At 40.0% G+C, this 27,832-nt stretch overlaps 3 protein-coding genes across 3 annotated transcripts; all 3 read left to right on the forward strand.

Moving 5' to 3' along the window:
- The first annotated feature begins 703 nt into the window (after positions 1-703).
- LOC139663686 (beta-1,3-galactosyltransferase 2-like) lies at positions 704-7,089 on the forward strand. Its single transcript, XM_071542404.1, has 2 exons — positions 704-851; positions 4,063-7,089. Exons 1-2 carry the CDS (start codon positions 808-810, stop codon positions 5,159-5,161), a joined length of 1,143 nt encoding a protein of 380 aa, XP_071398505.1. The 5' UTR covers positions 704-807; the 3' UTR covers positions 5,162-7,089.
- A 6,285-nt stretch (positions 7,090-13,374) lies between these two features.
- Positions 13,375-14,249, forward strand: LOC139663689 (beta-1,3-galactosyltransferase 2-like). The gene has a single exon (XM_071542407.1). The coding sequence runs from the start codon at positions 13,390-13,392 to the stop codon at positions 14,185-14,187; it is 798 nt and encodes a 265-aa protein (XP_071398508.1). The 5' UTR covers positions 13,375-13,389; the 3' UTR covers positions 14,188-14,249.
- A 7,953-nt stretch (positions 14,250-22,202) lies between these two features.
- Positions 22,203-23,806, forward strand: LOC139663688 (beta-1,3-galactosyltransferase 2-like). Its single transcript, XM_071542406.1, has one exon. It carries the CDS (start codon positions 22,354-22,356, stop codon positions 23,416-23,418), a length of 1,065 nt encoding a protein of 354 aa, XP_071398507.1. The 5' UTR covers positions 22,203-22,353; the 3' UTR covers positions 23,419-23,806.
- Positions 23,807-27,832: the final 4,026 nt, after the last annotated feature.

A 27,832-nucleotide genomic window follows, 5' to 3' on the forward strand; every position in this document is an offset into this window, starting at 1 on the left:
TCCACTGAAAGACAACAAACAATAATACTGATTTATCGCCCTGCACTAGTTTCAACGAGGTTTCACATGCAGGTTACTGGTTTTAGATTAGTTTCTATTTTTCAAAAATGTTGTCTTTTTTGAGTGTCCCTTTGTGTCCTGAGTCACTATTCACACAGGTCCTTGTTTAAAAAGGGAAGTGCAGTTTGAATGACCTAAATTTCATAGTACTTGTTTCATAGTAGGTGTTAGTGTGTGTTTGTGTGTGTGCGTGTGCGTGTGCGTGTGTGTGTGGTTGTAGGATGTGGACAGGTGAGCTCTAAAGGTCCAAAGTAGCTGTCACTTAATGACAGTCATACGGTTAAACGTCACCCTGTGCCCATCCTCTCTCGCCCCGCAGGGAAAAACATCATTTGTTTGTTTTGATGACAGTGGCCCCAAGCCCAGAAGACTATACTTTTATGTCAAGGTTGTAGCCGATTCTTAATACTCTAATACTCTAACTCACTCTAATAATTAAATCTCAAACTCTTAGGGGACAATTTCCAACCAGTTTCCCGATAGGCCTTTTTATTACAAAGCTATAAATGTTCTTTTATAGTGTCGTTTACACTTTATGACACAGCATCCGCAAAGCTCCCTCCCCCTCCCTCCACCCCCCTCTATCTCTTCCTCTCTCTCTCTCTCTCTCTCTCTGTGTGTCACCTGTGGAGTCACTCTCTTGTCAAGACACCTATAGAATGTGGATCGACTGGCCTGAGTAGGTGAAAACACCCTCAGGCTTGTCTTGCTGTCAGTTGCGTCTCTATGAAACCGTAGCGTCAAGTCATGGAGGAGGAAGGGACTGATTCAGGTGTGAAGGAGCTAAAAAGGTGAGGACTTTTCAGGTATTCGCACCAGGAGAATTTGTGATTCTTGTGGTTCTCTCGTGAGTCAGAGATGATACAGTCACCGTTTGGCTTACTGGAATAAAACGAACCAGTCGAGCTAATGAACTGTAATGGAGCTGGCTGTCCCGGTCTACACCTGGGGCGCATCCTTATTTTAATATATGACCAGATCAAGCCCACAATTCAAACTCAGACGCGTAATTAACACTTTTTTTTTTGGACACAGTTTCTGTCTCTCCAACTCAGAAATAGCGCACCGCCCTCCTTTTTGCCTTTATACATATTACACAAATATGTAACATAAAATGTGAAGACACACACACACACGCGGTTTAGCCTATTCTGCAGTTTATGCGAGGTGACCTTAGCCTAAAAACATTATTTATTGTTCGACACTTCGCGCAAAACTTCCCTCCCCAAGCACAGGTCTACCTGAACCGAGCAAGTGTGCCGCACTCTGTAGCCGATCTCCAATAATGACTACATTGTATTTTTTATATTAATTCTATATCTATATTCTTTTTAAACTCACACAGTAATCATGATCTTAAAACATCCGAATAAACCTGGAAACCGCTTTCCCACCGCAATCCGTTGTAACTGGCGAGCGCAAATCGCCTCTACTTGAAAGTTTCTTTATTTATCCTACACTGAGCTCATGCCATTGAAAAAGTATGATAAGCGATTTTTCTCAACTGCATATTAGGAAGCGCTTCTCCTTGGATATATACACTGAATATATACTGAATATAATACAAAATATTAGGGACACTCGCTCTTCGTGAAGTACACTGATGAGCTGAATCAAGGTAAAAGTCATTATCCTTTATTGATTTTCCATATTAAATCATCACCAATAACAAAGGGGATGTAGACAACGAGAAGCAGATGAGAAGGAGTTTAAAGCTTTGAGACAATTGAGATGTGGATTGCAACTCAATATCAGGAAGATGTTCCTAATATTTTGTACAATGAGTGTATGTTGCTTTTGGATGTAAGTTCAGCAGAATGCCACTTGTCATGTTTAATTAAGAATAGTGCTTTTGTGTTTGATGTTTTTCATATTTAGGCGTATAATTTAGTTTGGGAGAGTCAATCCTCGCCTACTGTATTATAAGTAGCCAACTGTAATATCGGATAAATAACCCACTGAGCAAAAGACGTGATTTCAACGTCGCGTCTATGCTTTAGCTCTCATATAGCGCAGGATCATTACGGCTATGTATAGACCTATTTTAGACCAAGCAGTAAATACATTATTACAATGAATAAACATCTGTAAATACCAAAAATATGCACCAGAGAAGTCCTGTAGACTAGCCTACAAGATAATTATCTGAGCACAAGAAGTAATTTGAACATTGCGTCTATGCGTAGCTCTCATATAGCCTAGGATCATTTTGTCTATGTATAGACATCTAATAAACTTTCACTTTTCAACCCCATTTAAACTTAATTTAGCCTAGACGGCTATGGGCCATTTAGACGTGTTTTAAACGTCTAATCAACGTAAAATTGCTCAATGGGAAGGGTTCGACCTCATTAATAGAGGCACACTGACAAGAGCTTCTGCATATACAGTAGATTACAATTGACTGAAAACTAATTTAAAACAAAACAAACAAAAAAAACACTACTTGTGCATGTGTGTAATGCCTCGGTGTGAAGGGTGTGAACCAAAAAGTGGCAATTGCGTGACGCCCTGAAGCTATATGCATATGACACGCCCCAAACGATAGAGAAACTTTGTCTGTTCTCAGTTCAGCAGGAACAAGTCAAACTGGAATGTTGCACAATAGGATTTCACCTTGCCATGCTGAGTTTAAAGGCATACTAAAGCAGGATTTTCCCACAAAAATTATTCTACTCAATCATATGGCACACTGGTGTTTGTGACAGTGTGTGTGGGTCTGCGGACAGCCTGGCTTCTGCCTGGATTTTGGGTGAAAGCCAACCCCAGATTCACTCTGGTGTGTCACCTCACTGTACTTTTCATAATTTTTCCTGTTTTTTACCATTATGGCATTATGTGTTCAGGGAGCGTGCGCTTCACCTCTTGTTGAGCTAGGGAGGAGGGGTCAACTTTGAAAGTTGTGTTTACAAGCCACAACCGGCAAAATCCTACTCAGTATGCCAAACATATTGATTTGCACAAGTTAACTCTTGGAAAATTAAGATTTGATCACTTACCCTTTAAATACAGTAACACATGTATGGTCAATCACTGGATACTTTTTTATCTGATTGTTACTTGTTTTTATGATAACCTCCACACTATGGAGTGATATCAGGTCATGGTTAAGGTTTACTTTGTTATCTCAGCTTGCAAATTAATTTGGTCATGTGCAAATGAAATGCAAAGATTAAAGCAACAAAGATACAGCAACACCACAGTAAAGTGATCTGCACCTCCCCTCCCCCTCATGCCAAACACACCCTTGCACATGCTCCAGCAAAAATAAAGACACAAGTAAGAATACTAGAATTCCTAAAACAGTTCATGTGGAACAGATTGATGCTGACTGTAAAGCACTGTCTTAACCTCGTCTTTTTAATTTAGTGCTGCAGCTTTCAGCTTTTGCCCCTGTGGTTCAGTTTGAGTTTGGCTGCACCAGTAGGTTCTTTGACATCAGGAGGGTGGATCTACGGTCAAGGTTGCATGCAAATTTTTACAACTTTTACAGGTGCAGTGCTTTCCTGGAGCACACAAACCCATCAGAAGAATAGTTTGGGGCTTTATCATAATTGGGAACCTAAGTGAAATTTCAGTTGGTGTAAGTTTTGATTCATTCTGTTGACTGAAATCCAGCTTAAAGGCATTTCACCATCTAAATGTATTGAAAGACACACAGCATCTTATGTGGTTGCACCAAACAAAGGTTAATGGTAGAAGCAGACTGAAATTGCCTGTGCCTATACCTGTATAGGACGAATCAAAGACCATGTGGAATAACCAGGGATATTAGCATTTATACTTCCCAGGCTATTGCTGCAAACAAGAAAATGTTCTTAGTCAAACTGACAAGTTAAATTTAGATTAAATGAAACTAAAAAAAAATAATGATTTAGTTGAATTAATTAGGCATGCCCTACCTTCAGTTTCAATAAATTGTACTAGAAAGGTCTGTCTGATTATCAATGCTACACAATCCTTTCCCATAAGATTTAACTTTTGTCTTTCTTTCCAATTTAGTCACGTTGTGCAGATCCCATACCGCCAGAAGAAGCCTTGGTTTCACTCCAGATTCCAGCTCCTGCTCGTGCTTAGTGTAATCATCCTCATCCTCCTCCTCTACTATGCTCCGTCCAGCAACTCTCTGTCATGGTGGGAGAGCTTAAATGCGCACTACCACAGGTTTGTCAATGGGACCCGTCGGATCAATCTACCTCCTTATCGCGTCCATCCGAGCCACAAACTTAACAAACCAAATGAAATCCATTCAACTACTGTCACTGAGTACAACTTAGCCTACCCACGCAACTACCACTTTATCATGGACGACACAGAGGCATGTAAGACCAAGGTCCCTTTCCTGGTTCTGATGGTTCCGGTGGCGCCCGGTGAGGTGGCCGCTCGGGACGCCATCCGGAAGACATGGGGCAATGAGAGCCTGGTTCAGGGTGAGCTGGTCCAGACTCTTTTCCTGCTGGGCCTCCCTGGAGGAGCCGATGCTGAGCAGCAGCAGGAGAAGCTTAAACAGGAAAACCTGCAGCACCACGACCTGATCCAGAGCAACTTCATGGACACTTACCTCAATCTGACCATCAAAACCATGGTGATCATGGACTGGCTGGCCACCCGCTGCCCTACGGCGGCCTATGCTATGAAGATCGACTCAGACATGTTCCTGAACATTGACAATCTGGTGATCATGCTGCAGAAGCCCGGCATCCCCAAGCTGAACTACCTGACAGGGATGCTAATGTGGAACAGGCCGGTCATCCGCTCAAAGGACTCCAAATGGTACGTTCCAGAGGAAATGTATCCGGATCCCCTCTATCCCACCTACACCCTGGGCATGGGATACCTTTTCTCCAATGATCTTCCAGAGAAATTTGTGGAGGAGTCAAAGTTTATCAAGCCTTTTAATATAGAGGACGCCTATATTGGCATGTGCATGAAAAGGATGGGACTTGAGCCCACCTCTCCTCCAAATCCCTCCCAGTTCAAGGCCTACAACACAGTATACAATCGCTGTGAATTCTCCCAAGTCATCACCTACATTCTTGGGTCTGCAGAAGAGTTGGTGAAATACTGGACAGACTTGAAGAAGCCTGGTTCACCTTGTTAGCACAAGGATTACTACAGACGCACTAGGAGAGTATATGGATAAAGGTGACATGATGGCAGTGAATGGGAAACTTGTAAGTTAAAGTTAGATTTACAATTGCACTGATCACTGGTGGAACAGGAGGAGTGTTGTATGTCAAAAGTAAAGACAAGGATTGTAATGCTGGACTTACAGTCAGGAAACTCTGGATGATTCCCACTAAGCCTAGTCCACTCAGTGAGTGGACTAGGCTGTCAAAGGCTTTATCAAAGTCCTGTGTCCCACTTTTTTTTCGCCTACAATAATTGATAAATGTATTATTTTCTTTGTTCAATCGGCATAAGTTTCCTCCGACTGGATTTCGGTGTCACACTTGTTGTTTAATAACATAAAGAAAGCGATTCACTTGAAAACAATTCAGAAGAAGTAAAATTAAAAAAAAAATATATTGTCATAATCTGCTTTGTTTGCGTTTGTTTATGTGCTATAAATGTGATTTTCAGACCTGATTCACCAAGAGACTGAGAGCAAAAAAACCACAATTCTCCATTCGTCTCTACCAGAGAAACGGATAACAGATAATCGCCGATTTTGGGGTTATATCGCGGCCAGGAAGCTACACAACTATGGCCTTTACTAAATTGCTCCACAACCTGCCCAAAATTGGCTTGGCAGTCATCACCTAATTTGCATAACATTACTACATTATGTATCTAGTGCTAATAGCCATTACAATTTTGTTGTTTTTGTTGGATTGCTGTGTCAAGAAGTTGCAAAAAGAAAGTTGCCACAGGAATTTGTGAAGGACTGGTTCCTCAACATGGAAGCTGTTACCCTGACAATGTGAAAAAACCCAAAGTTAAACATCACTTTAAGTTCATTTTCAAGTCCGTCTTTGTCAGGACTGTCTGGCTGAAACTCAAATGAAATAAGCTGGTAACTGTGGCCACTGCAGCACAGTGCTGTCTACATATCCTCCCTTTTGGTTTGGCCTTTGCCATGAAATGCAACTGGTCAAAATAAGTCACTGTTCAAGAAAAGTTCAATAGTTGCATATGACAAGAGACTGGCTGCATTTCCCCTTTAAATGCACATTAAAATCAATGTGATGCTATCAAAATGGACTGAAAAAAAAAAAGAAAGGGTGGTGCAGAGAACGTGACGATGACAAAATGAAAGGCTCCTGAGAAAGAAAGTGCCAAATGTTGAAAACTAGCAGCCTTTCTCTGGATTCTGTGTAAGGCTGCTACAGTGCTGTCTGGTGGGGAAACTCCTGGGCTGAATTTTTGTCCCAGTCCAGCACTGCCATAATGGTATTTGTCTAATTGCCATTTCAGGGAAGAGAATTAGGATAACCACATGGAAGGGTTACACGTGTGCACCAGCATCGCTGTCTGTGTAAACGGTGATATCAATTCTGTCTTGGGATGAATGTTTGTGTAAGCTTCAGGTAATCAGGTAACACTTTAGATCTTGCAATTAGCACTCAGTGGGTACAGGGCAAAAATATATCAAAATGTATCTTGTTACACATTACAAATATTCCTTTATCACATATAGTATATCACATTTCACAGATCACAGATAGGCTAATTGTGAGTGAGTGAGTGAATGAATGAATGAATGAATGAATGAATGAATGAATAAATTAATGAATGAATACATGAATGAATACATGACTGTGTATGTGACTGCGTTACTTTCTGGATCTAAAAATATTGAAAATACAACAACACCTTCGAGCATACAGAGCTCTATTGTCCTTGTCTATTGTCAAAGCAGTGAGGTATTCAAGTAGCCCTGTAAGGGCAAAAATGCTTTCTGAATACTGTTTTTTCTTTGTCTTTCTTTTCTTTTTGTGACTGTTGATTAATTAGATCTAGGATGGTTTGTTGTCTGTACAGTTCTTTGAGATATGTTTGGTGATGAAGGGCTAAATAAACCTGACTTGGCTTGAATTCAGTGTCTGCCTCCAGCACATCTTCACAATGTTCGCAATCTTCACATTGGCTTTTATGTTACCATTAGTTACCATTTTTGTGACCAAAAATATTACTTAATATGGTGGTAATAAGGAAGTAATGATTTGTTATTGGTTACGTGCCATTTAGTGGCTTATTCAGCAATGATTCATTAAGTAAGTGGTTATAATGCGGGCATGGTATCTAACAGTTTGTTCTTAAGAAACTTATCATTATCTATTCAGGAACTACTAGAAGTTTGTTCCTGATCTGTTCCTTACTTGTTCCTTGGTAACTAGTCAGGATTTGTGTACCGTATTGTAAAGTGCAACATGTCTTACACACTTAGGAGGTCACATAATTGGTTACCTGCATTTTAAAAGGCAGTTAGACTATATATACATCCTTTAACAAATCCTAAACACTACACTTTGATTGTGCTTTGTATGCCCCCCATCAAGTCCTCCTCCTAAGGTTTTCATCTTAATAATTATCGAGATGATATCAAAAATATTGAGATACTTTTGGCCAAGATAATCGTCCTCTGAAACTTTCATATGGCACAGGCCTCGTTCCACAGTCATCATTATTATCCTCTGGGTCTTGTGCCGCCAGCTGCAAGCTTGTTTGAACTCGAAACATATGGGTAAGTTTGCCACACTTGGCCTTTTTTATTTATTTTTTTTATTTTTTAAATCCACACTTTTATTCCCCCTTTCCTCTTTTTATTCTCCACTTTGTCCACCTCAAATTGATTATATAACGAGGAAGGAGTTGAAAGAACCTGTCACTGAATGCATCATCATGTTAAGTGATGAGACAGCATTCAAGAAATGAATTCGGCTGCACTAACCAGTCAACTTTGTACAAATAAAAGGAGGAGTGCAGTTTGAGCTTCAGATAATCGACTGTTTTTTTCAGGTCTGGGATTTGGACACTTAGTAGGCCTACATTTCACTCAAAGTCTGAAGTATCTCTGGTCTCCTCTGCTTAATTACTGTGGTAAAGCCCCACTCCCCACCCAAAATACCAAAGACCGCATAATAAATTTTCAGATCTGTTTACTAGTTGTGACTGGTGTCAGGATGAACTGGTTTTAATTTGCAGAAAATTTCCAGTTTTTTTTGTTTGGTCTATGGATTTTGCATCCAACCCCAGTACTTTGTATGTGTATGTGAGTGTGTGTGTGTCTGTCTGTCTGTCTCTCTCTCTCTCTCTCTCTTTCTCTCTGTCTTCCCCCCCTCTGTATTGAGCTCAGTGAGTCAGTGTGAGCCATGGATGTATTAAACTGGTGTGAGCGCACTTAAGTGGTGCGTCGAGGTTGGGGTCAGTTCTTGTCACGCTAATAATCTACTGGGTTTCATTGCAAAAGGAAGGAAGGAAAGAAGGAAGGATAGGTCGCAGCGGTCATGGGGGAAGGAGGAACTGATTCATGTGGGAAGGAGACGAAAAGGTGGGAACTTTTTAATCATTTCATAGACATAACATGACATTTTGTCCAGAAAAACAGACCGTGCCTCGGACTATACCATAACTCTAAGATATGTGGTCATTTCACTAATTTAATTATAAAACGAATAAAAAAGAATTCACTAAGAGACTCAGTAAACTACTTCATAAGTTAACGGACTGTTGGACTCCAACAATCCGTTAACTTATGAAGTAATTTACTGAGTGATCTGCTTTTCTGATCAAAATGTGAAGCAGCCTTGTTTGATAAGGACTAATATATCTGCTGTAAAATGTTGGCGAAACATCTCTCATTGCTGTCAGTACCCGGTTGGTAAAGGTATAGGCTCAGACAAATGAACTTGAAATGATCAATTTCATGTGATTTGGATACTTTTGCCACTGATTGCAGGCTATGTCAGTTGAGTCGTCCGATTCGGGAAGTAAAAAAATAATATTGTAATTTCCATGGAGAATTTAAATGATGGAGATGAAGTGAAATAGACAAGTTTTCTCCAATAGTAAAGTAGAGCATGTTTTTAAAAACAGTTGCAATGACATGAAAACTCAGATGCATATTTTACGCAAAGAAACTATGCACACCACATGTTCTGTTTTTAATTAAAAGACATTTAGATGCTGGATAACGGCAGGATGTGTATATAAAGCCAAGCCTCCGCCTCTATCCACCCAGATCACAGAAAACAAGGATTAATGAAATGAAATGATCAGTCGGCTGTCTGGTCTACCGGCTGGTAATGAAGTCTGTGCGCATTTGGAGAGCTGACTGTCCTATAGCTTAGACACGTGAGGACGGGTCGTCTGTAGATAACCTTTAACGGATAGCCTACCTGCACCACACCCAGTCCCACCACTAATTCATCTGCAGCCACAACGTCATTGACTTCTCTTGTTCTCTGCGGCTGCCAGGTGTCCGACTCACTTTTCACATCACCTCCTCCCACTGCGCCTACCCACAGGGAGTAACTCTGTGAAGACCATGAAACGTAGGCTGTTTTCTATGTTAAGCAATGTGAACTTAGGCTAAAATTTTATTTAGGCCTATTGTTCATCGTTAATAATTAATCAACAATTAGGCTAATCATTAACACTGGCGAGTCGTAATCCAATTGGTATGTCCATTTCTCTCTCTCTCTTTTTTTTAATAATTGAGAAGACAATAATACAATAACCAGGATAATAAAGTAGGACATTAATAAACAAAACAAAACAAAACAACACAAAGCAAAGCTCAGTTAAGATTAATAAACCACGGTTATGTACAGTAAGGTACCTCACGAAAAGCCCTGCAGCAGTAGGCCTATAGCAGCAACACCAGGCTCTATGTGATTCAGAGAGGTTTCCCATACTTTAAAGAAACCATCCATTTTAGTACGCAAAATACATGTAAGATATTCTAATGATACTAAATCAAACAGTAGGCCTACTCTCTGCCAGCCTTTAACTGTTGGTAATACACTGTAACAGAATGTGTGAAGGTAAGGATGCAATAAAATCTTTTTTTTTTTTAAATTAATTGTATACCCTTGCTTGGAAGGCCCAGTATCAAAGACACTGGGTCCAGATCCAATTCTAAACCCAATATTTTTTCTATTTCATTTAACACAATAGACCAATATAGTTCCAATTTATGACAAGACCAGAAACAGTGGGTTAAAGCACCGATATCTGTTTTACATTTAAGGCATATGGGAGAAAAAGAGGAATTGTCTTATTGTCTACGGTTAGGCGACACATGCATTCTCTGTACAGTTTTGAACTGTACTGCTTTGTTACGATTACAAACAGAAATTGGGTTTGTATGTCTCCAAATATCTTCCCAATCTTCATTTTTTCCTGGTTAGATGATCCTGATCCAACCCGCCGAGCTGCCTCCATCACGCGCTGCTTATCAATGAAGTTATGGAACTTCACTATCACCGGTCTAGATCGTTGATTCGGGCCAGGTTTAGATGCCATGGAGCGATGAGTCAGATCGAGCTTCAGCCGCCCTGCCTTCGTGTCCATTTGGAGGTAGTCGGGAATCCACTTCTCAAAGAATCTCACAGGGTCCGACCCTTCTGAACCTCCGGGTAGGCTGATTACATGTTGCATGTATGGCCACGGTTATCAAGGTCATCGATGTGATCTAACATGTCTCGTACTTGTTTCTCAGAGTGCTATCTTAGTTTCCGAAGATGTAGCCGTTAGCTTCCACAGTAGCAATCCAGTCCGCCGCTTCTCCCACTCGGAGGGCAATCGCTTGCAACTGTGTAGTCTGTTCCTTAATAGCTTCAAAAATCAAAGTTATTTTAACATCAATGACTTTCGTGAGATTGTCCTGTCCAAAGCTTGGACAATATTTGGCTCAATCACGCCGGAGCTAGCCTCTGCCTTTGTACTAATTTCCCCAGGCGACGCACCTGGCTCTCGTAGGCTCTCCGCGTCGGCTGGGACTCTCTTCGCCAAATTTTTCATGTTTCTGAGCATATTGGTAGATGCTTTCAAGAAATACCTGTCCAAAATTAAAGCGGTCCCATTACCAAACTCTGCACTTTCACCGTTAGGTATGCAAAAAGGTAGGATTAATTATGAGAAAACGCAACTGGAACTCACAGCGGCACACACTCCACGGTGCCATCTTCCTTCCCCATCCCATCTACACCTCAGATATTAATAAAAGCTTGTCTATCTCTTGTTAACAGCACGTTTGAGTTGTTTAATTTTGTAGCAACAATGGTAAGAATGACACAAGCCTTTTATGCAGCCTGCTTCACTTGCAAATTCCAGTTCAATTGAGCCAATTATTCAAAGTAGTCTATCCTGTTCTTTCTTATCACCACACAACACACAGTGCTGGTCAGTCTAGTTACTTTGATGACAGACTATGTACTACTCAAAGCCAACCTCTGTTACCATTCTCCCTTCCCACACTGAACCCAACAGCCTGATGGGACTATGTCCTTGTGAGGGGTTTAAATCAGATTTGTTTCAGATTAAAGGTTGATCAACTGAAGTCCATGTGGCTTACAGTGACCAGACCCTTTAAATGCCATGAAAAACTCACAGTATTTTACACTAGGACCAAACTCAAATGACAGTAAATGTTAGAAGCAGACTGAAGCATCTCCAATTTGAATAAATGGGTCATTCCTAGATTGTGGTGGCATTTCAGTCCCCAGGACAAATCCTGTTAGGTTTGGTCTTAAATGTAAAGAAATGCAAATTCCAAATAGATTTTCATACATGGTTAGACCAGATTTATCATACAAATGATTAACATTTTTTTATGCACTTTGAGGACTTTGGTGGGAGGGTGACTGAGTCATGTGTTGTGTGCTTGCTGTAGTGGAGCATTGTTCTCAGTCTTCTGCTCAAATTGAATCCTCTCACTATTTCTGCATACTTTAACCTAAAGACTCCAGAGACTCTAGAGACTCTTTTTTACATTTTACTACAACTACTACTACTACTACTACTACTACTACTACTACTACTACTATTGCTACAACTACTGCTAGGCTTACTACTACTACTACTGCTGCTGCTGCAATTAACATTACTACTAGGCTACTGCAACTACTACTACTACTACTACTACTACTACTACCACTACTACTACTAATGCTAGTACTTCTAGTTCTGCTAGTGCTGCTACTACTACAACTGTAACTACAAGTACTACTGCTACCAATTCTACTACAACTATACTACTACTACTACTAGTACTACTACTATACTGCTCACACACCAGAGACACATACAGCTCTCCACCTCTCCCTCTGTTAATAACAACTTGAAGAGTTGTTATTAACAATTCATTGTCTTTGTTTGTGTTACGTCAGTATTCATGCTGATTGTAAAATGTATTCTTTTACACTACTGATATTATCTGGCAAATGAAATGTTCTCATGATTTGTAGATAAGAGCAGGGTAAGAAAATACCTTACATCAAAGAAATGGGCAGTTTTTGGTGTTTTGTCCATCTTGATGCCGTCCACCCTGTTATACTTACATCCACCCTGTTATGTTGGTATTTTAATTTGATTTATTTTAATTTGATATTGTCAAATATCAGGCATAGCTGTGTGTTTTACTCAATATCCACTATTTTAGAATAAATTAAATAATAAATGACCTGGTTAAAGGGATAAGGGTTTAAGGGATACAAGATCTCCAAGAAAAGGCAATTCTAAAAATAGATATACACTGAAAACACTGTCAGACAGATATGTCAGTATCCTTAACAAGGTGGGCTTATCTCATGAAACATACATTTTGTATGCTTGGCTTGACCAATACTTTTTCAACAAGTCAAAATGTCATTTAAGTGATAAAACCTAAAAAGAATGGGAAATCTTTATTTTATAGAAGTTGTGATGGCCAAATGGCACCCCAACCTAGGAATGACCCAAATCATACTCTACACAAAAAGGTCTGTCTGATTATCAATGCTACACAGTCCTTTCCCATCAGATTTAACTTTGTTTTCTTTCTAATTTAGTCACACTGTGCAGATCCCATGCCGCCAGAAGAAGCCTTGGTTTCAATCCAGATTCCAGCTCCTGCTCATGCTTAGTGTAATCATCCTCATCCTCCTCCTCTACTATGCTCCGTCCAGCAACTCTCTGTCATGGTGGGAGAGCTTTCCTCTAAATGTGCACTATAACAGGATTGCCAATGGGACCCACCGGATAAATCAAGCTACTCTTTATCAAGCTCATCTAAGACAAACAATTTACGAACCAACTCCAACCGAGGGAGTGAAAACGACTACCTTGAATATACCTACTGTCACTGAGTACCACTTAGCCTACCCACGCAACTACCACTTTATCATGGACGACACAGAGGCGTGTAAGACCAAGGTCCCTTTCCTGGTTCTGATGGTTCCGGTGGCGCCGCGTGAGGTGGCCGCTCGGGACGCCATCCGGAAGACATGGGGCAATGAGAGCCTGGTTCAGGGTGAGCTGGTCCAGACTCTCTTCCTGCTGGGCCTCCCTGGAGGAGCTGACGCTGAGCAGCAGCAGGAGAAGCTTAAACAGGAGAACCTGCAGTACCACGACTTGATCCAGAGCAACTTCATGGACACTTACCTCAATCTGACCATCAAAACCATGGTGATCATGGACTGGCTGGCCACCCGCTGCCCTACGGCAGCCTACGCTATGAAGATCGACTCAGACATGTTCCTGAACATTGACAATCTGGTGATCATGCTGCAGAAGCCTGGCATCCCCAAGCTGAACTACCTGACAGGGATGCTAAAGCGGAACATGGAAGTCATCCGCTCAAAGAACTCCAAATGGTACGTTCCAGAAGAACTGTACCCGGATCCCCTTTACCCGCCCTACATCCTGGGCATGGGATACCTTTTCTCCAATGATCTTCCAGAGAAATTTTTGGAGGAGTCAAAGTTTATCAAGCCTTTTAATATAGAGGACGCCTATATTGGCATGTGCATGAAAAGGCTGGGACTTGAGCCCACCTCTCCTCCAGATCCCTCCCAGTTCAAGGCCTACAACAAAGTATACAATCGCTGTGAATTCTCCCAAGTCATCACCTACATTCTTGGGTCTGCAGAAGAGTTGGTGAAATACTGGACAGACTTGAAGAAGCCTGGTTCACCTTGTTAGCACAAGGATTACTACAGATGCACTAGGAGAGTATATGGATAAAGGTCACATGATGGCAGTGAATGGGAAACTTGTAAGTTTACAGTTTTTTACGATTGCCAGCAACCTTTTATCAGTTCTGTAGTAACATTTTCATAACTCTTAAAAGCAAATTAGCAAATAGACCAATCACAGCTGAACACGGCCAGGGGTGGATAAGGCACGCCAAAAGATACTTCCCAAGGTGCATAGCCAGAGAAAATATAAGGAGTGATGTGGACGAGAACATGTGGCCAAATGCAGAAGACAGGGTAGATTAGAAAAGGACTGTGTATTTTTCTTTTTTTTTCTTCTGTGCCTTTTTCTGTTTGTATATTTTATTTTTACACAACTGTAACCAGCAGCTATATTGCCGATTTTTGTTGATCTCTTGCAGTAATTTCCTACTGCAAATAAAACCTTTACTGCAGCAATTCTGTCATTTATTCCTTATTCATATACTGTACATATAAAGTAAACATGAATCATTCACTTTAGATATAGAATGTTGGCAAAAAAGAAGAAAAAAAATGCGTACATTTACGACACTCAACAAAAGAAAAATGTAGAGTGACTTCAAAAGAAACTGCAGTGCGAAAAACAATTGACTATCAATATACTGTCTATTGTATAAGGGTAGAACTGACACATGCAAAGTCATGCATTTTCTGTAATCTGCTGTTAGTATTTTGTATGTCATTGTGCTATGATTGACTAAATGTTCCTGTTGGAAGAAAACATGTGCTAGTGTTTTGAAATAATTATTTGATTTTGAGATGTTTGCAGTGTTTTGGTAGAGTTATGTGTATTTTGACAAAGTATTCTTGCATTTTGAAAATTAGTGTTGGTGTTTAGTTTACAATATGTGATTTTGAGCATAAAATTACCTGTTTTGCCAACTGTGTGTTGTAGGTGAGTTGGTGTGTGAAGAGTTTAGAAAAAGTATTATAAGTATTGAAAAACGCTTGCTAGCGATCGTAAAAAAACTTTAAGTTAGATTTACAATTGCACTGATCACCGGTGGAACAGGAGGAGTGTTGTATGTCAAAAGTAAAGACGAGGAATGTAATGCTGGACTTACAATCAGGAAACTCTGGATGATTCCCACTAAGTTGGCATGCTAGTGGGCTGGTGTTATAGAATTTTTTTCTTTTTCTCCATTTCATTATGTTGGCCGACCTGCCACCATGCTCAGCCTAGTCCACTCAGCGAGTGTAACATTGAAATCTAAAATGCGTGTGTTAGGGCTTAAAGTGATGTTGATGTTGATAATTGTAAATAGGCAAAAAAAATTGAGAGACTTCAAAAGTATTACTAGTTTATTTGCATTTGTTTATGTGCTACAAGTGTTATTTTCAGACCTGTTTCCCCTTACAGTGGCATACAATGGAGAGTGAAAAAAATGTAATTTTCCATTCGTCTCTACCGGAGCAACAGATAACAGATAATCGTCGATTTTGGGGTTATATCGTGGCCAGAAAAGCTACACAAACCATGGTATAGACCCCCAACTGCTGTCATCGCTTGGCAGTCATCACCTCATTTGCATAACGTTATTACACTATATATCTAGTGCTAATAGCCATTACAATTTTGTTGTTTTTGTTGGAATGCTTTGTCAAGAAGTTGCAAAAAGAAAGTTGCCACAGGAAGTTGTGATGCACCGGTTTCTCAACATGGAAGCTGTTACCATGACGATGTGAAAAAACCTATTACCAAAGTTAAACATCACTTTAAGTTCATTTTCAAGTCCGTCTTTGTCAGGACTGTCTGGCTGAAACTCAAATGAAATAAGCTGGTAACTGTGGCCACTGCAGCACAGTGCTGTCTACATATCCTCCCTTTTGGTTTGGCCTTTGCCATGAAATGCAACTGGTCAAAACAAGTCACTGTTCAAGAAAGGTTCAATAGTTGCATATGACAAGAGACTGGCTGCATTTCCCCTTTAAATGCACATTAAAATCAATGTGATGCTATCAAAATGGACTGTAAAAAAAAAAGAAAGGGTGGTGCAGAGAACGTGACGATGACAAAATGAAAGGCTCCTGAGAAAGAAAGTGCCAAATGTTGAAAACTAGCAGCCTTTCTCTGGATTCTGTGTAAGGCTGCTACAGTGCTGTCTGGTGGGGAAACTCCTGGGCTGAATTTTTGTCCCAGTCCAGCACTGCCATAATGGTATTTGTCTAATTGCCATTTCAGGGAAGAGAATTAGGATAACCACATGGAAGGGTTACACGTGTGCACCAGCATCGCTGTCTGTGTAAACGGTGATATCAATTCTGTCTTGGGATGAATGTTTGTGTAAGCTTCAGGTAATCAGGTAACACTTTAGATCTTGCAATTAGCACTCAGTGGGTACAGGGCAAAAATATATCAAAATGTATCTTGTTACACATTACAAATATTCCTTTATCACATACAGTATATCACATTTATAACAACTGCTAGGGGCAGATAGGCTAATTGTGAGTGAGTGAGTGAGTGAGTGAGTGAGTGAGTGAATGAATGAATACATGACTGAGTATGTGACTGAGTTATCTTCTGGATCTAAAAATATTGAAAATACAGCTTTGAAACAACACCTTCGAGCATACAGAGCTCTATTGTCCTTGTCTATTGTCAAAGCAGTGAGGTATTCAAGTAGCCCTGTAGGGTCAAAAATGCTTTCTGAATACTGTTTTTTCTTTGTCTTTCTTTTCTTTTTGTGACTGTTGATTAATTAGATCTAGGCCGGTTTGTTGTCTGTACAGTTCTTTGAGATATGTTTGGTGATGAAGGGCTAAATAAACCTGACTTGGCTTGAATTCAGTGTCTGCCTCCAGCACATCTTCACAATGTTCACAATCTTCACATTGACTTTTATGTTACCATTAGTTACCATTTTTGTGACCAAAAATATTACTTAATATGGAGGTAATAAGGAAGTAATGATTTGTTATTGGTTACGTGCCATCAAGATAATATCAAAAATATTGAGATACTTTTGGCCAAGATAATCGTACTCTGAAACTTTCATATGGCACAGGCCTCGTTCCACAGTCATCATTATTATCCTCTGGGTCTTGTGCCACCAGCTGTAAGCTTGTTTGAACTCAAGACATATGGGTAAGTTTGCCACATTTGGCCTTTTTTATTTAATTTTGTCTTTTTTTTTTTAATCCACGCCTTTACTTCTCCCCATTTCCTCTTTTTATTCTCCACTTGTTACGTGGGGGCAGAGGTGAGGACCCAGATGCAGACAGGCAGGCAGAGGCTTTACTGAGTTTAGAGACTTTAATAAAGAACTAAGGCAAAAAATACAAAAATCAGGAGTTCCAAAAAACACAAAAGGCACAGGCTGGCAACAGGCAAAAGGCAAACAACAAAAGACAAAAACCAACCTGGCCGGAACAAGACAAGAAGATGAAAATAGGTGACGAGGCAGGATAACAGGAGGACGGGTACACTGGGAAACAGGAACGATACAGGAACAAAGCAGGTAGCAAACCAGGTAGCTAACAGGAAGCAGAACAGGTAGGCAAAACAGGTAGGCAAAACAGGTAGGCTAAACAGGTAGGCTAAACAGGTAGGCTAAACAGACAAACTGACAAGGAGTGGATGATAAACCGGGGTAGATATACTGTGGGGATGGGTGATTAGTGATGAGGTACACGTGTGTGGGAGCAGGAGCTGGGGGAAAAGAGGGAGCCACACCCACACTACACACTGACAGACAGACCAGGAGGCGGCGACACAAGGGAGGCAGGGAACACAGAGAAACACAAAGAACACAAAGGCAGGCCATGGCAGAACCATGACACCACTTTGTTTATATCTGACATCAAATTGATTATATAACGAGGAAGGAGTTGAAAGAACCTGTCACTGAATGCATCATCATGTTCAGTGATGAGACAGCATTCAAGAAATGAATTCGACTGCACAGTCAGCTTGGTACAAATATTAAAAGGAGAGCAGCTTGAGCTTCAAATTATCGGCTGTTGTCTTTCGGGCCCTTAGGCCTACATTTCACACTCCTAATGTCAAACAAGAATGTCTCTGGTCTCCTCTGCTCAATTACTGTGGTGAAGCCCCACCCACCGCCCCCCACCCAAAATACCAGAAAGACTGCATAATACATTTTCCGAATTTTTGTTTACTAGTTGTGACTGGTGTTAGGATGAACTGGGTTTAATTTTGCAGAAAAAATCCAGTTACGTTTTTGTTTTTGGTTTATGGATTTTGCGTCCCAATCCCAGTGCTTTGTCTATGTTTGAATGTGTGTTTGTATGTGTGTGTGTATGTCTGTTTGTATAAAAGGGCTGAACAGGTGAACGCTTAAAACCTTCGCCCCTCGTGACAAAGAAAGTCCACAGTCGACAAAAGTGTTAAACTTTATGTATGACATGTCTCTCTCGCACTTTCTCCGCCCCCCCAACCCCCCCAAACCCCCCCCCCCCCCCCCCGCCTTATGCCCTCCCTCTGTCATTTAGGGTAAAAGCAGGACCACACTTAAGTGATGTGTCAAGACTGGGGTGTGGTCAGCTCTTAACACGCTAATAATCTTTAGAAGGAAGATAGGACGGAAGCAAAGAAGGGAAGAAAGGTTGCAGCAGTCATGGAGGATGGAGGAACTGATTCATGTGGGAAGGAGACGAAAAGGTGCAAACTTTTTAATCATTTCATAGACATAACATTTTGTCCAGAAAAACAGACTGTTACAGACTAGATCATAACTCTCAGATATGTGGTCATTTCACTTAGAGTTTACTAAAAGTCTGCTTTTCTGATCAAAAGATGGATGTGAAGTAGCCTTGATTGATTAGGACTATTTGAGTTTCAGGTTGGCAAAGGTATAGGCTCAGACAAATGAACTTAAAGTAAACACAATTAATTTAATGTGATTAACTGTGACTTTTGCCACTGATTGCAGGGTATGTCAGTTGATCAGTTGAGTTGTCTGATTTGTGTAATAACAGCTGGTATTGTAATTTCCATAGAGAATTTAAATGTTGAGATGAACATCATGAAACAGATAGACAAATCTTATCCAATCATAAAGTAATAATAAAGTAGAGCATGTTTTTAAAAACAGTTGCACCAATGACAATGCAACAAAACTCAGATGCGTATTTTACACAAAGAAACTATGCACACCACATGTTCTGTTTTTAATTAAAAGACATTTAGATGCTGGATAACGGCAGGATGTGTATTTAAAGCTAAGCCTCCGCCTCTATCCACCCAGATCACAGAAAACAAGGATTAATGAAATGAAATGATCAGTCGGCTGTCTGGTGTACCGGCTGGTAATGAAGTCTGTGCGCATTTGGAGAGCTGACTGTCCTATAGCTTAGACACGTGAGGACGGGTCGTCTGTGGATAACCTGTAACGGATAGCCTACCTGCACCACACCCAGTCCCACCACTAATTCATCTGCAGCCACAACGTCATTGACTTTTCTTGTTCTCTGCGGCTGCCAGGTGTCCGACTCACAACTTTTCACTTCACCTCCTCCCACTGCGCCTACCCACAGGGAGTAACCCCGGCCTGTAAATCTGTGAAGACCATGAAACGTAGACTGTTTTCTATTTTAAGCAATGTGAACTTAGCCTAAATTTCATTTATTGTTCATAATGATGAATCACCAATTAATTAATTAATCATTAACTCTGCTGGCGAGTTGCAATCCAATAAACCTATGGTTCACTACACCGCCAGTATGTCCATCTCTTGTTAACAGCATGTTTGAGTTGTTTAATTTTGTAGCAACAATGGTAAGAATGACAGAAGCTTTCTGTGCAGCCTGGACAGCTCAGTGCTACTGTAATCTACCTCAAAAAGGCCTTGCTTTTCTAGAAATTCCAGTTCAATTGAGCCAATTATTCAAAGTAGTCTATCCTGTTCTTTCAGGATTACCACAACACACAGTGCTGGTCAGTCTAGTTACTTTGATGAAATATAACCCCCATCAACCCCATGGGGGTTATATTTCTTGTGGATCTAATTGAAGCCACACTACACCATGGTGCAAAGTTTCATGGCTCTAGGATTTACCATCTTGAGGGAAATTGAGCCCAAACAGAAAAACAATAATAATAGAAAAAGGTAACAGTACAAAAATGAATTGATTAATTTATTAATAATGATCACAGAAAGTGCAAACTTCATACAAATCTCCATAATTGTCTGAACAATTCTCTTGACAAATTTCAATACAATATAATACACCATTGGTGAGCTATGGGTCCAAATAGCATCGTGATTAATTTAATCAGTTAATTAATAATAGTTATTATAATCATAAACATATCAAAATCAACAGAGTTCTTCCTCTAGGGGTCATCAATGTCCATACCAAATTTGAAAAGATTCTTATAAAAACTGTTCAAGTTATCGCGTTCACACGACGCGGTGGCGGGTCACTCCATAATATCCCAGAAACTCATTTCGAGGATATAATGACAGTAAATGTTAGAAGCAGACTGAAACAGCTTTTTATAGCTCATTGTAAACACATAGGTTTGGACTAATAATGAACTAAGGACCATCTGGGATAAGCAATAAGCTTGGCATTTATACTCACCAGGCAGTTGCTCTAAACAAGAAGTGTTCTCAGTCAAGTTCAAGTCAAGATTACATTGAAATTGTATACTTGAAAAATGTATACTTACAGTTATATAGTTATAGTTATGGTTATATAGTTATAGTTATAATTATGTTTGCACTATCTCCAATTTGAATAAATTGGTCATTCCTAGATTGTGGTGGCATTTCAGTCCCCAGGACAAATCCTGTTAGGTTTGGTCTTAAATGTAAAGAAATGCAAATTCCAAATAGATTTCCATACATAGTTAGACCAGATTTATCATACAAATGATTAACAATGTTTTATGCACTTTGAGCACTTTGCTTGAAGTGGTGGGAGAGTGACTGAGTCATGTGTTGTGTGCTTGCTGTAGTGGAGCATTGTTCTCAGTCTTCTGCTCAAATTGTATCCTCTCACTACTTCTGCATACTTTAACCTAAAGACTCCAGAGACTCTAGAGACTCTTTTTTTTTTTTTTTTTTTTACATTTTACTACTACTACTTCTACTACTACTGCTGCTATTGCTACTACTAGTACAACTACTACTGCTACTACAATTATTACTACTACTGCTACTGCTGCAACTAACATTACTACTAGGCTACTGCAACTACTACAAATACTGCTAATGCCAGTACTTCTACCTCTGCTAGTGCTGTTACTACTACAGCTGTAACTGCAAGTACTACTGCTACCAATTCTACTACAACTATACTACTAATACTACTACTACTACTGCTATACTGCTCACACATCAGAGACACATGCAGCTCTCCACCTCTCCTTCTTTTACTAACAACTTGAAGAGTTGTTAAAAAACAATTCATTGTCTTTGTTTGTTTTACTTCAGTATTCATGCTGATTGTAGAATGTATTCTTTTACACTACTGATATTATCTGGCAAATGAAATGTTCTCATGATTTGTAGATAGAGAACAGTGTAAGAAAATACCTTACATCAAAGAAATGGGCAGTTTTTGGTGTTTTGTCCATCTTGATGCCGTCCACCCTGTTATACTTACATCCACCCTGTTATGTTGGTATTTTAATTTGATTTATTTTAATTTGATATTATCAAATATCAGGCATAGCTGTGTGTTTTACTCAATATCCACTATTTTAGAATAAATTAAATAATAAATGACCTGGTTAAAGGGATAAGGGTTTAAGGGATACAAGATCTCCAAGAAAAGGCAATTCTAAAAATAGATATACACTGAAAACACTGTCAGACAGATATGTCAGTATCCTTAACAAGGTGGGCTTATCTCATGAAACATACATTTTGTATGCTTGGCTTGACCAATACTTTTTCAACAAGTCAAAATGTCATTTAAGTGATAAAACCTAAAAAGAATGGGAAATCTTTATTTTATAGAGTTGTGATGGCCAAATGACACCCCAACCTAGGAATGACCCAAATCATACTCTACACAAAAAGGTCTGTCTGATTATCAATGCTACACAGTCCTTTCCCATCAGATTTAACTTTGTCTTTCTTTCCAATTTAGTCACGTTGTGCAGATCCCATGCCGCCAGAAGAAGCCTTGGTTTCAATCCAGATTCCAGCTCCTGCTCATGCTTAGTGTAATCATCCTCATCCTCCTCCTCTACTATGCTCAGTCCAGCAACTCTCTGTCATGGTGGGAGAGCTTTCCTCTAAATGTGCACTATAACAGGATTGCCAATAGGACCCACCGGATAAATCAAGCTACTCTTTATCAAGCTCATCTAAGACAAACAATTTACGAACCAACTCCAACCGAGGGAGTGAAAACGACTACCTTGAATATAACTACTGTCACTGAGTACCACTTAGCCTACCCACGCAACTACCACTTTATCATGGACGACACAGAGGCGTGTAAGACCAAGGTCCCTTTCCTGGTTCTGATGGTTCCGGTGGCGCCCGGTGAGGTGGCCGCTCGGGACGCCATCCGGAAGACATGGGGCAATGAGAGCCTGGTTCAGGGTGAGCTGGTCCAGACTCTCTTCCTGCTGGGCCTCCCTGGAGGAGCCGATGCTGAGCAGCAGCAAGAGAAGCTCAAACAGGAGAACCTGCAGTACCACGACTTGATCCAGAGCAACTTCATGGACACTTACCTCAATCTGACCATCAAAACCATGGTGATCATGGACTGGCTGGCCACCCGCTGCCCTACGGCAGCCTACGCTATGAAGATCGACTCAGACTTGTTCCTGAACATTGACAATCTGGTGATCATGCTGCAGAAGCCTGGCATCCCCAAGCTGAACTACCTGACAGGGATGATAAAGCGGGGCATGGAAGTCATCCGCTCAAAGGACTCCAAATGGTACGTTCCAGAAGAACTGTACCCGGATCCCCTTTACCCACCCTACATCCTGGGCATGGGATACCTTTTCTCCAATGATCTTCCAGAGAAATTTGTGGAGGAGTCAAAGTTTATCAAGCCTTTTAATATAGAGGACGCCTATATTGGCATGTGCATGAAAAGGCTGGGACTTGAGCCCACCTCTCCTCCAGATCCCTCCCAGTTCAAGGCCTACAACACAGTATACAATCGCTGTGAATTCTCCCAAATCATCACCTACATTCTTGGGTCCGCAGAAGAGTTGGTGAAATACTGGACAGACTTGAAGAAGCCTGGTTCACCTTGTTAGCACAAGGATTACTACAGGCGCACTGAGAAAGAGTGAAAGGGGTCAGACGGTAGGGAATGGGGATGTGAAGTTATTATTAGATTTTCAACTGTATTGGTCGCTGGTGAATAACTGGAATATAATGGGGTGTTACTGGCTGGTTCCAAAAATATTGAGATGTCACAGCAGAAGACCATTATATATTTAATTCCATCCTCGTTTGAAGAATAAGAAGTAGGATAACCACATGGAAATTTACATGAGTTTCTGACTGACTGTACCATGAAAGACTATGGATTTACTGGAGGAACAGTTTACAATGATTTTGAATGTTATTTTGAATACCTTTTGTTGATTCTTTGTATTCACAAATTCCTCAGGGATACCCAGACAAAATATTTTATCAAGGGAGAGTTTATTATTCCTTAAATGGTAAGGTAAGGGGCAAATGTGAGAAATGTAATCACATACTATGATTTAAGTAACAAAAGAAACAGAGCACTAAAAATAACACCTATTTTTTACAAACAGATTTCCAAGCATCCATGAAAAAACATACAGGACCTAAAAGTTATTTAAACTATCAAATTCCTTATTGCCTTATTTTTTGAAGCAGAGCCAAATATTTTAATATAGTAAAATGTGAATCCTGTGGTTGGTACTGTAGAGAGCACATGGTTTATAACTAGGTGTACAAGTTGAAGGAGTAGTTATACGCACATCATGTAGGTGCAAGGCTATCAGAAGAACTGTGTTGATGAATAAAGGGAGTAACGCTACTCCCTTTATAACTAGGTGTAATCAAATCCAAGAACAGGTTTTATGATGAAGCACAATGTTGTTTCTGGACAAGCCTGTCGGGTCAGCCATTCCTCTAGCCTGCAGCAGGCTTGTTGGTAAAATGCAGTGTCCGAACAACTGAGGTTGGTAATTTTGGGTAAGATGTTGTAGGCTAAGTGTAAGCTTTTAAATAACTAACTAACATCATCACTATCAATCAACATGAAATGTTAACTTTTTAATTGTAGAAAGACTGTTTACAATGATCTGGTCCTCCATGAGAGCGATCAATGGGGAAACAACAATAAAAAATAGGGTTCTTGACTGGGGAAATTTTCTTGGCTACAAACGGAGCTAACTGATAAATCAAGCTGACTGCTGAATCCAGTCGGAAGAAAGGCTAAAACATAATCTCCTTGAAGAAAAGCTTTCAGAGCTGACTTCTGTTAGTTTTCGAAGGATTTTATGTTGTCCATTTCAGACAAAGCTGATTCCAAAGCTGCTTTGATTAAACTATCCGCATTGTGTTTTTCAAAATTCAGCAGCGCTGCCCCGTTGCACAGATCTTGTGCAGAGTGTAGTCACAATGGAGTCACACGAGCCTAGCTGGTTTGACGAGGTTAGGAAATAGCTGGACAAACCACATTTTCATGGGGTTAGTTCCTCCTGACAACTGAAAAACATGTTTGACACATGGAGAATGTAGAAAGCCGACTACTGCAGGTTGCCCTAGGGGCCTGCGGCTTTTGGGACCATATTCTTATGAAGAGCCTAAGTAAGATTTTATTTCATTTAAATTTTGATTATGTTCCCTGATGTTCTGCAACTTTCAATGAGCTGACATTTGAAACGTCTTGAAAAACACAGAGAAGTAAAATTAGGTGTAAAAAAGTAAAAAGTAGCTAATTTAAAATGTACTCAGAGTAAGAGTTACTTTTTGTTAGCTGTTTGTTAGCTGCTCTCCATGCAAATCTAAAAGGACGAGAGAAAAAAAAAGTGCACAACCAAAGTAAAGTCAGATTACACCGTTCACTCTGAATGGTTCCATAATTTGTCAATTTACGATGGTCCAGTTTCCGATGCTTATGGAGAGCCACAGAATTTGTACTCTGTAATGGACGTGTTTTAAAATGTAGTGAAGTACAATACTTGAGCAAAAAGTAAAAGTAAAATTACTGACTAAAAAATACCCTCCCTTGAGTCACACCAAAGGAAAGTAGCAGAATGTCTTTTGTCTAACTCACCGCAACATACAGTATATAAGTATGTGTGGGACTAACCATAGATTGCTGTAAATAGGAATGAGTTCTTAGCCAGCTTGTCTGTTTAGACAAATGTTAAATGCAACTAAGAATTATCAAATGAATGTATTACATTGTTTAAGCACGCCCCTTCTCCAAGCCAAGTGAAATATCACACGTTTGATTTTACTGCCTGATAACCAACACTTTCCCTTGAGTAGTAACGAGGGTTTTACAGATGTGGGTTTTTGAAGACTGATATCTATACTGATATTTTTTTATTGAAGCTGCTGATAGTCAGTATTTTGTGCCGATATCCAGTATTAAATGTGACTGCAAAATATGTATTCAGTGCAAATATTCAGTGTTTTTTCTAGAATTTTACTCCATGGAGTCCAAGGATGATAACAACAACAACAACAACAACAACAACAATAATAATTATAATAATTTTCATGCATGTTTGGACGGACTCTGATCAAAATGTCACATTAGAATCAATCCAGGTTAATGGCTTCCCAAACCAAACCAAAGAGTTTATAAACCAAATCAAACCCATGAAAAAGTGAAAAAGACTACCTTGAACAGCAGAGACAGTGAGGAAATGTACCTGGACCCCCTCATGGGATACCTATTCTCCAATGATCTTCCCCAGAAATTTGTGGAGATCTCAAAGTTTATCAAGCCTTTTAATTTGCGCCTCCAAATCCCTCCCAGTTCACTTGATATAAAATCGCTGTGAATCCTCCCCTGTCATCACCTACACAGTTGTTGAAATACTGGACAGACCTGAAGAAGCCTGGCTCACCTTGTTAGCACAAGGATTACTACAGGTACACTTGGAGTTTATTTGAGTTTACAACGGTCATGCTGGCTGTGGTGTAATCTGATGTACGTCATGCAGTATTAATGTTTTCTCCACCCTCCTGAATGCATCGGTCAATAGAGGGATTTTGAAGTTGAGGTGCGGTAACAATGCTGTCTTTCAACGCTGACACAGAGCAGTAAAGTCGTGGTGATTAAATGTTTTATGAGTAATGCCAGTGGCATTGGCATGGGGACGTTTTAAGGTAGTATTTGATTTTTCAAAGACTGTTTTAACTGAGCAGTTTACAATTGTTTGAAAGCCATTTTCAGTACTTTGTGATGATTCTGTGATCACAAATTGCTCAGGGATACGCACCAAAAATGACTCTACATAGGTAATATTCTATCATTCCTGAAAGTGGCACATGTGAGAAAAGGGCAAATGTTTTCCAAATACTGTTTTTTCTTATAAAAGCATGTATGTCTCTTAGATAAGATAAGATAAGATAAGATAAGATAATACTTTATTGTCCGTTCTCACAGAAATTTGTCTTGCCTGACATGCTCCAACAATCATTAAAAGTACATGATACAACATTGAAAAAAACATCAACAAAAAACACTTCACCAAGAAGGCGTCATCATGACATGACACAGTATTGAACAAACACCTCATCAGAATGACATAGTACAGTAGACACGACACCTGCTGAAAAAAAAAAAAAAAAAGAGGAAGTATACAGCCATTAGTGCTTTGAGAGGAAGTATTTACAATGCAATGTTTGAACTACTGAATTGACTGCTTCAAACCAGCAGGGGCAGCCATCCCTTTTGCCTATAGGCCCTTTTCACATTCTGTTTGGTGCATTACAACTTCCTGTTGCCAGCTATGGCCTCCACAACGTGCCCAAAATGTTTTATTTGTTACATTATGTATCTAGTGCTAGTAACCATTACAATTTAGCTCTTTTTGTTGGATTGCTTTGTCAATAAGTTGCAAAAAGGAACTTGCCACAGGAAGTTGTAATGCACCGGTTTAGCTGTTACCATGACGATGTGAAAAGGGCCTATTGTTGGGATTGACAGTGACACTGTATAATTTTGGGTGAAAGGTTGTAGGCTAAGTACTGTATAAGCCCAAGTGAAGGTGTGTTGTTGTTGTAGTGCAAGTGTGTATAAGTCTGATTAATGTTGAGAAAGTGCATGTTGGGGGTTGGCTCGTCCTGTTAAGCCTTCTGGAGGCAGAGTGAGTTCAATTCAGCAAAACACCTGTGATGGCAGGATCTTGCCTGATAACACCAATGACATGTTCACTCTCATCCAACCCCATTTCCTCTAACGTCCAAGCCAGCTTTACATACACTCTCACCCTAAACAGCACAAGGGATAGTTACATTAGATCCTGTGCCAATCAAACTGGATAGGGGTTTTATTTCTATTCCATTATTGTTCTGTTCTTCACTTGGGCATTTTGTGACGGGTTCCTGGGAAGTATGGTTGATATGGCAATAAAGTATTGAATCCTGAATCCAAATGAGTCATATTTTTAGAGGTTGTACTGAATACTCAGTTTCACTTTTATATTTCAGTGTCATGCATTTAAGCTT

This window comes from Centroberyx affinis, unplaced genomic scaffold (genome assembly GCF_046629955.1).
Source record: "Centroberyx affinis isolate AG114_WGS23_722 - 3 ecotype Tasmania unplaced genomic scaffold, CSIRO-AGI_Caff_v1 ptg004091l_1, whole genome shotgun sequence".
NCBI lineage: Eukaryota > Metazoa > Chordata > Actinopteri > Beryciformes > Berycidae > Centroberyx > Centroberyx affinis.